We start from the raw sequence: 8,734 nt of genomic DNA, 5'->3' as shown, positions 1-8,734 counted from the left end.
GGGGGGGGGTCTTCTCATCCCGGAACTTGTATTTAGCTTTGAGGGGCTTGCTCTTGACCTCCAGGAATTGGACTCCGACCGGATGACGGCTTCCCGCCTCGAGGAGTTTCGCCTCGCGTGGCTCAACCTGCGCCAGCTGACGGTCGACCTAGGCAGCATGTCTCTCACGGGCTTGTCGATGGTCTTCTACCTCCTCGTCATTGTGACGCTGACCAGCTACCAGTCCGCCGTGTCCTACTACAACAACAACATCCTCCTGTGCTTCGCCAGCACCGGCGTCCTCCTCGTGGCCCAGTTCGCGCTCATCCACATCTGCGACACGGCGCACCGGCTGAAAGACGTGGCGAGTACCACCTGAAGCCCATCAACGGCCCCGTTGCGACAGCCACGTAAAGTTACCCTGTTTTATTTCTAGATGTTTACTGGTTTCTACGAACCTCTGGCGTCGAAAAGCTGGAGGGTACTGCCGGCCGACCTGCTCACCGAGGTAAGCGGAAGTTATTCTGACATGGATAAGGCTGGATTTTTTACTGTTTCATTTCCCAAATTTTTCAGCACCAGCAGTTTTTACACACGATATCGACTAACCCGGCCGAAGTTACTTTTATGGGCATGATCAGCATCAAACGTCCAACATATCTAAGCGTGTGTACTGGCCCGGGGAATGGCCGTCATACATGCGATTTTTTACAATAATGAGGAGTATACAGATAATTTTCTATGGCTTGCTTTTTTCTTTTTTTCTTTTTAGATCATGGCAGCCATTGCCACGTACCTGATAGTTCTCTTCCAGCTTCGGATGTCCGACGAAGATTTACCAACAAAAGCGACGACTAATTCAACAGAATCCAGTTTAGATTCTTTATTTGGCAGCAAAACGTCGAATTAAAATTTCCGTTTTTTACACGAGGACGACCGATTCGCCTATCCCACTCTACACGAGAAAAAGGAAGCAAGGGCGCGATGAGACTATCATAGGGCGTGCATTCTTAGAGACACACGATTCCCCGTCGGATGCACCAAAAGCAGCCAGCAGGCGCCGTTTTACGATACGGCCCGTGGTCAGGGTGGTTGGGCTGGGTGGGAGTTACGCGTCGTGCGGGAGTACCTATGACGTGTGGCCTAGTTTAATTGTTAATACAGGCCGTACGGGAGGCGACACAGCTGTAGGGTGCCGGCCGGGCCTGAAGGCCGCACTTTCAAATCAGCAACGGTAATAATCGCTAGCCCATTCCAAATTGAAGGCCAAAGTAAAAAGTTGTCGGGGTTCGGGCCTAAAACGATAGATTTTGACGAGAGGTAACCTTTGGTCTTAGTCCGAGGTCTCTGCGACGAAGCGCCAGTGAGCTGATTGGTCTGTTCGAAACGCCCCTTTTTGGGCGCCCGATGCAAGGCGTCATCTTGGAGCGCTCGCCACGCGCACCCCGCGGTGCCGACAGGAGTGACTCACTGCCGAGGTAGGTCCATATGACCCCTACTTCCCGCTCAACCACCAAAATCCGCTGTCGGCCTGCCCCCGTCACATGCACGGGCCTAAATGCCGCGAAATACGGCACTCAAGATTGCCAGAAAAAATTCCAAATTGAGTGAGTGATTTTTTCGTGCCCTTATATCGGGCAGGTTATGCCCTTTTGATCGCCGTATAGCATGCCACTAACACTCGTCGGGTGTGGGCATGAAATAGAAAAAAATCCAAAAAGGTGTGAATCCGCCTGCCAGGTAGGCAGCCGCAATGCATGTGTGTATAGGTGGTGTCTACCAAGCAGACGGATTCACAACTTTTTGGATTTTTTTCTATTTCACGCCCACACCCGACGAGTGTTAGTGGCACACTCTTAAATTCTTACAAAGAAAATTCTTGTATTACAAAGAATTTTGTGCAACCGTAATACAAAGAAAAATCATTGTAATACTAAGAAAACTTTTGTGTAATAATACTAGGAAATTTCTTGTAATACAAGGAAATTTCCTGTATATTACGGTTGCACAGAATTCTTTGCATTATACGAGCAAATTCTTTGTAAAAGATTTAGAGTGCATGGTAAAATTCAAAGATACTTAACGAAGACAGATTTTTCGCAGTAATCGGTTCCGACAGATTTTTTTTTTCGGGAGAGGGGGGATTATGTGTCGTAAATGCAGTAAATACGTGTGGTCCATCCAATCCATCCACACTCTGTGGTCGTCGCGTGCCTCGCTGCTGCTGCCGGCCGCGCGGTAGCACATCCGGGCCGCCATCCCGGGGGCCACGCGACGGCGAGCGCCCCGCGCAGCACGGCCGCGCACCATCAGTTCGACCGGAGATCGCAACCGGAGGAGGCCGTCATACCGACAGTTATCATGGAGGTCCTCGCCAGGACGCTGCTCAGCTGGCCGCACGCCGCACGTCGGTGGGTGTTTGGCAGACCGCGCGGCGCCACGCCACCGCTGCGCTCAGTAAGGGCTTTGTGGCCTGGTCGGGGGGAATGTCTTTTTCTTAGCCTTATGTTTTTGTTAAATATCTCTAAGTAAACTCTTTTACACTACAATCATTCACTGCTGCGATATACAACAACAAAAAATATCACATCGTAATGTCATCTGGTCCAGAAACTTGGCCAGAATTTAACATTCGGAATGAAAAACCCGCACTTCTTAAAACACTACTCATAAAACAGAAAAGAAAAGGTACTGTTCTATTCTCCGCCAAGGGGAAGACTCGGGTAGCCGGTCAGGAAGGGAGTTGAGAATGCACGTCTGCTCAGGAGCACGGTTTATTCAAGATGATCCCGGACCCTAGCGCCAGCCGCGAACCCCGGCAACCAACCCGACAATTGGCGCCCGCGAGAGAGGGGGCGGGGCGTGCAGCCAGCAGGTGTTGCCAGTGCTGGCAATACAACAGTACACATGAACACATGCAAATCGCTGCAACCTCGCCCGGAGGTTGGCCGTACCCGAGTCCGAAAATGTAGGCAGCCCATCGCACAGGCCGGCCGGGTGGGTCGCCCCGGTGGCTCGGCGGCGGCGCTGCTCCCCCATCTCTGTCCCTTCACGGGGCGCACGCGTCACTTTGGTGGGGGGAGGGGGGGTTACTGTTTCAGGGGGTGATCCAAGTACTTTGCGAACCTCGTTGGACTGTTCGACCAACTTTACCTGGTTGCGCCGTGAACCGGTTCAAGTTTTCAGTTTCAGAGTTGCCGAAGACACTCTCGAACTAATTGGACGCTTGTTTTCGGATTTACCTCATCGTGCAAAAGTAAAGTATGTTCTGAGTTCGTCGTCCGTATGCCGGAGGAACAAGTACGGGTGGCTAGCGTCGGACAGCGCCTGCAAGGTAGGCCAACCCGTTAAGCAGCTGTGTCGAGCCGGCCTTCCCTACTTTCCTAGCCTCTGCGCAAGGGCTGCATCTGGCAATAGCAATTGCAATACGGTTCGGCCGTTTGGCACTATGGTGGTAACTCCACCGTTCCAAAAAAACACGAAAGGAACATAAAAAATAAAAAAAGGGTGTAAGTTGTGCTTTGAATTGTGTAACCCACCCAATCGGATAGCATGGAAAATATCTTACCTTCTATTGCTGCTTTTGGCAACCCTTTGTGGGATGTTTGTATTACTCTTCCGGATAATAGCGTGTTGTCACAGTTTGGCTTAGCAGACGACAGTAGTAAGGAGGTTACAGCGGCAGAGTATGAATCACTACTTAAAGCTGTACAGCGGTGAGCACATAATTTGCTATTTCCTTGACTTTTGCTGATTGTCAGTTCCTATATTTTGTTTGTTAGAAATTTTTTTTCTATCATGTTCATTCTGATTTCATCTAACTCCCCCAGAAATGTTTTTATTAGCAATGTTTTAACGTTATATACTAGTTCTTGACAATATGCATTCCTCCAGCTACCCAAAGGAAGGCTGCCCTGGTGGCGCAGCTCTCAATACACTTCGTGTATTTCAATGGCTTATGAAAATACCTAAATCCAGTTTATTTCTTGGTGGTGTGGGAAAGGACATCATAGGCGAACAACTTGCACATTTGGTTGACAACGCTGGTGTTTCTGGCAGGTTAATTGTCCTTTCATATAAATCTTTCAATTAAAAAATCTGTAATACTTTTTCAAAGATCATAATTTTTAATCCAGGGCTGTTTTCTTTTTCTTTAGGTTTAAAATTCATGAAAATTTATTGACTGGTTCAGCTATATGCCTCATCCATGGTGCTTCACGTACGCTACTTGCACACTTAGGAGCAGCAGAGGTCTATCACCTACAGGACTTTACAGAAGAAGATAGAAATAATGTAAAGAAAGTGAATCTTGTATACATTGAAAACTTCTTTTTCAGTCATAGTCCATCTGTTGTGTGGGATGTGGTGAAATTGTGTGAGACACATCATATTGCCATTGCTTTCAACCTCAGTGGTTCATATTTGTTTGAAAAGAATGGAGCAGATATAGTATCACTGGTTAAGTGTGTTAATGTTGTCATTGGAAATGAAAGTGAATACTTAGCACTTGCAAAATCAATTGGCTGGAATCATAATGATGTTGTAGGAATAGCTTCAAAAATAGCAAATATTGGCATACAACCAGCATCCTCTTTATCAAGCTCTGATGGGAAGGCAATAAGGGTAGAAAATCTTGCTAAGTGGAAAAAAGTAGTTGCCATAACAAGGGGCCAGAAGCCAGTCATCTGTGCAAACCAGGAAAATCCTGAGTTTGAAACTCCGGTTCTGCAGCCAAGATTTGTGAAAGACACAACAGGAGCCGGGGATGCATTTGTTGCAGGGTTTTTGTTAGGAATTCTGCAAAATTTCACTTTACAAGAATGTATTCAATATGGTTGCTATGCTTCAAAAGAAATAATACAACAGATAGGCTGTAGTCCTCCAAATTACAATCCTCTTGGTATAGAAGAGGTAAAAATGGCATTTGCTTCTTCAACATAAATACTGCTTTAAAAAAAATTAAAAGTTGTATTAAAAAAGAGGTACTTAATTCTAGATGAACTCTCTTATTCTCTCTCTGGTATCACAGCAATCCTCTATCCATTGATAAGATACAATGTGAAATTTCCGTGACCTAGAGTGATTCATCTTTTGGAAATTCGCCAAATTTTCAGTGTCATTATTATCCAATACAATGTGGGTCACATCATAATTCATTTCTTGAGCTATGCGACCCCCATAGAACTGAAACATTGCTTGGCTCAGTTCACACGTAAATTCATTCTGCAACATCACCACATAAACATTAGTTTAGATTATTACAAGATACCAACATGAATACTACCACATAAAAATAATACCAGAGTTGAAGAATTAAAGAGTGCAACACAGCAACGGAAGACAGCAAATTTATTCAAGTCTGAGAATAACTCAATATCTAGGTCAGCCATTTCACTCGGAAGTAAGTTCACAGCACAGCCCTAAAAAAAATGTATAGAAATTTTTTAAAAATATGTAAACGTGATACATTAGGTAAACAACACGAGAGATCTGAAATTTTTTAAACAAACTATGGACAGTTACCTCCTTTGCAACTTTCTCAAGAGAAATTTTAAGTTCTTGCATAGATGTTGGATTTTGGTAGCTGTCATTAAACCTATCGTATTTAGTTAATATATCCTCAGATGTTTTTTTAGACATTGATAGCAAGTCATGTGGAGTCCACTCTAAAAGCCTCTCTTCATCAAGGACTCGTAGAAACCAATCAACTTTCACAACATCTACATCACCATTTTGTATTAGATTCTTAAGACGAAAGTCTTTCTTTCCTGCTACAATACAAAAGGTATCGGGGCCTGCAATCGCATTAGGTTGTTACAAATTTACACCTTCAATTAACATGAGAAAATTGAAGTCATATTAGCGATATAGTTGTCAGGTACCTCTCTGTTGTACACAAGTCCCTCCTTGTTCATGAATGCGTTTTTCCATGACCTGTTTTGATACTTGGGCATTACCACTGAAGACACATATTTCTTTACCAGTAAAGAGAGTACCTCTTTGATCAGAGTCTGTTAAATCAGCAGCTCTATAGTCTCTTCCAACAGCACCAACTGGTTTTGTACGAGGCCGTTTTTTGGGAGGGGCCTGGGAAAGGTCTGCTGCCATGACATGTCGGGAGGCTAATTTCCCTGAGTTTGACTGAAATAGGAAGTTAAATACAAATTATAGCAGTTGTATAGATAAGTCAAGAGTTGTCAATTTTTTTCTAAATTAGATAACTTTCTAGATATTGCTTACTAATCTTAATTTTTCAAAATCAGAAGTTGTACAACAGTCTGACCAGTTTTTATCATAACGGACTTTTTCAACCCGAGGAAAGCGCAAGGTATATCCAGTTTTGTATGAATCACTTTTTACAATCTCTGTTGCTTTCACCTGAATGAAAAATAAAAGAGCAATTACAGGTTGAAAAGTACATACCAGATTCACAAAGAAAAATATACACACCTGAAGAATTTGGGATTTGGAAGGTTCAATCCATACATCTGGTTTCTCTTTTGTCCAATGGAGACCATTTGGCAAAAAACCACTTTTAACAGTTCTCCAGTGGGGAGTTAGTTTCTGGAGTAAATCAGCAAGTTCTTCTCTGGAATATCCAGATCCCACACGACCAACAGAATAAAAATCAACAGGGTTGGTACCCTCGTTTGCTGGAGAAACAGCAACACCAACTAAGAAATGACTGATATTAGCCTTCCTACGGCCTTCTCCAAAGTACCCTCCCAGTATAATTAAATCCAACTCATCTGTCAATCCAACAGTATACTAAAACAAAAAGAAATTGAAAAGATTAAAATATGAAGGTAAGTTTGACCAGTAGCAAGAATAATTTTGATAATATAATAGTTTCAACCTCTGGTTTAATTTTGTACCACCCTCCAGATCTTGTAGCCGGCTTGTAGATTGAGCTGGGATGCTTCACTATCAATCCTTCTTCTTGGTTGTCAATTGCATTGTTAAGAGCTTCAATGATCTCTGTACTAAATATTGGTATATGAATTAAATTTGACTTTAATCAAAACTTAAACAGTAGCATCTAGTGTAAGATGTCCAATGAAGGCCTGCCTAAAGCCTGCTTGCACAATGATGGCTACCCCTACTTTAAGTAACGTAGATGGAAAAGTGGTATGGGAGGGCTTTTGATATTCACAAAAGAATCTAACTAAAAGAAAGTTAACCATTTGGTTGCAATTCCAGAAAAATGGCCATCACTGAGCACTTTACCCTACAAAATACATGCAGGTTGCTTACCTAGTGGTCACACGCTTCTGAGGTGTATGCATAATCACACCCTCCAAGGGAGAAAATAATTTGTTGAGCACATTAATGCGATCTTCTAGGGGTTTATTTGTTAGAATTTCTCCATTGAGCATCAGAACATCAAACACACAGAAGCATGGGCGGTGAAGGTCACCCTCTCGCAATCGTTTGACATCAAAATTTGGCCCTTCAACGAAAACAAAACAGTTCAATTACACTCTAAAAATAATTATCTATTAGATAGAAATTTCACAATTTGTACAACAGTACCTTTAGATTGGAAGAAATTCATTTTTGTATTCCATGCCATCATCTCACCATCTAAAATACATGTTTTAACATCTGCATGCAATTGTTTGCCAAGGAAGGGGGTAAGTAATCCTGAATTCATTGAATCTCCGTAATTGTCAGTATACTCTGGTTTTCCATTCCTAAAAAGATTTTATTTTGAAGGATTAACATCTGGGTGAGATCCATTAAGTTCATTTTTAATTTAACTAAAGAACAGTAATAAAACCTATTTTACTTTGAAAAGTAGCAATATTTTCCATTATCTTTGTGGATTTGAAAGCGTTCTCCATCATGTTTTCTCTCCACATAATAAAATGGTGCTTTATTGATGATAGTGTCAACTTTTAAAATATCCAACCTCTCAGATAGCATGGGCCGGCATGGTTGAAAAAGTGAAATTTCAATTTCATGTAAACGTTTGCTGGGATCATGTAATTTTTCACACACCTATAGAAATATTCATAAAACAGAAGTAAGAGAAATGAAAATTAGAACTACAGTATATCAGGTACTAAGAAAATCTCGTGATTACCTTTTTCAAACTACTGCAGACATCATACAAATCTTTTGCATCTGGATGAATAGCTTTCATAATATCATTCTGACCAAGACCAAGTCTCAGGTTTTCTAGAAGCAGGCGTATGAACCACTTTTGCTCATGAGCAGACATTTTGAAAAGTACATCTGTTAGCTCCACATCAATGCCCCCTTGAAAAAGATTAACATGGCATTCATATAATTTTCTTAAAAGCAATATTTTTTCTATTGAATGCCGAGCTTTAAAATTTACTCACTTCGATTGTTGTTTGCGTTTAAAGTAGCAATATTTGTGAGGTGAGAGTCAACCTGCCCAACGGTCAATTTGCCTCCATTTCGACAACGGCTTTTCAACACCCAATATGCAACATCAGCAAAATCTCCAGCTGAACTACCAGCAGCAGGCGACCTAACATATAAGAAAACAGATGGTCATCTTGTATACAGACTTGGTTGGATTACAACTTCAACTGGGGTGACTTGTGATTAACACATACCTGAATTTGAGAAGCTTATTTGCTTCTACTCCATTTTTTGGTAAACAAAGAATCTTTCTGTAGGTATTTGCAAGAGTATGCTCCTTCATACCATAGCGTCCTCTTTCACCATTCAGTTTGGGGAGGAGTAAGCGTCCCTCCTTGTTCATGAATGCGTTTTTCCATGA

The 8,734-nt window shown here is 42.5% G+C and overlaps 4 protein-coding genes across 5 annotated transcripts in view; 3 read left to right on the top strand and 1 right to left on the bottom strand.

Moving 5' to 3' along the window:
- LOC113217541 (uncharacterized) overlaps positions 1-904 on the top strand; it is an 18,067-nt gene extending 17,163 nt beyond the window's left edge. The window contains exons 3-6 of one of the 2 annotated variants that reach the window (XM_052270202.1): positions 65-343; positions 416-487; positions 556-645; positions 752-904. In XM_052270202.1, the coding sequence (XP_052126162.1) occupies positions 65-343; positions 416-487; positions 556-645; positions 752-889 (579 nt within the window). In that variant the 3' untranslated portion in view covers positions 890-904. The remainder of the gene's footprint in view (positions 1-64; positions 344-415; positions 488-555; positions 646-751) is intronic. The other variant, XM_052270203.1, reaches the window with a different exon arrangement.
- Positions 1-8,734, top strand: part of LOC127749972 (uncharacterized) — a 17,321-nt gene that overhangs the window by 5,677 nt on the left and 2,910 nt on the right. The gene's annotated exons all lie outside the window — the stretch shown is intronic.
- LOC113217536 (uncharacterized) lies at positions 3,406-4,974 on the top strand. The gene is made up of 3 exons (XM_026437485.2): positions 3,406-3,695; positions 3,874-4,038; positions 4,137-4,974. Exons 1-3 carry the CDS (start codon positions 3,532-3,534, stop codon positions 4,918-4,920), a joined length of 1,113 nt encoding a protein of 370 aa, XP_026293270.1. The 5' UTR covers positions 3,406-3,531; the 3' UTR covers positions 4,921-4,974.
- Positions 4,785-8,716, bottom strand: LOC113217533 (DNA ligase 4). The gene is made up of 13 exons (XM_052270181.1): positions 8,568-8,716; positions 8,328-8,479; positions 8,066-8,241; positions 7,769-7,980; positions 7,513-7,673; positions 7,234-7,429; positions 6,836-6,962; positions 6,430-6,747; positions 6,220-6,357; positions 5,862-6,120; positions 5,503-5,774; positions 5,280-5,399; positions 4,785-5,202 (listed from the first exon to the last, which is right to left on the bottom strand). The coding sequence occupies exons 1-13, from the start codon at positions 8,714-8,716 to the stop codon at positions 4,972-4,974; spliced, it is 2,511 nt and encodes an 836-aa protein (XP_052126141.1). The 3' UTR covers positions 4,785-4,971.

Source organism: Frankliniella occidentalis, unplaced genomic scaffold, assembly GCF_000697945.3.
Source record: "Frankliniella occidentalis isolate FOCC.00 unplaced genomic scaffold, Focc_3.1 Scaffold113, whole genome shotgun sequence".
Lineage (NCBI taxonomy): Eukaryota > Metazoa > Arthropoda > Insecta > Thysanoptera > Thripidae > Frankliniella > Frankliniella occidentalis.
This window is presented reverse-complemented; position numbering and strand designations above follow the sequence as displayed.

Excerpts from the sequence above, each read along its gene's own strand:
- LOC113217536 (XM_026437485.2), top strand. The coding sequence starts at position 3,532 with ATGGAAAATATCTTACCTTCTATTGCTGCTTTTGGCAACCCTTTGTGG. Across the intron at positions 3,696-3,873 it reads CTACTTAAAGCTGTACAGCG|CTACCCAAAGGAAGGCTGCC; the intron begins GTGAGCACATAA and ends GCATTCCTCCAG. Across the intron at positions 4,039-4,136 it reads AACGCTGGTGTTTCTGGCAG|GTTTAAAATTCATGAAAATT; the intron begins GTTAATTGTCCT and ends CTTTTTCTTTAG.
- LOC113217533 (XM_052270181.1), bottom strand. The coding sequence starts at position 8,716 with ATGAACAAGGAGGGACGCTTACTCCTCCCCAAACTGAATGGTGAAAGA. Across the intron at positions 7,674-7,768 it reads AAATATTGCTACTTTTCAAA|GAATGGAAAACCAGAGTATA; the intron begins GTAAAATAGGTT and ends AAATCTTTTTAG. Across the intron at positions 5,203-5,279 it reads TCTTTAATTCTTCAACTCTG|AATGAATTTACGTGTGAACT; the intron begins GTATTATTTTTA and ends GTGATGTTGCAG.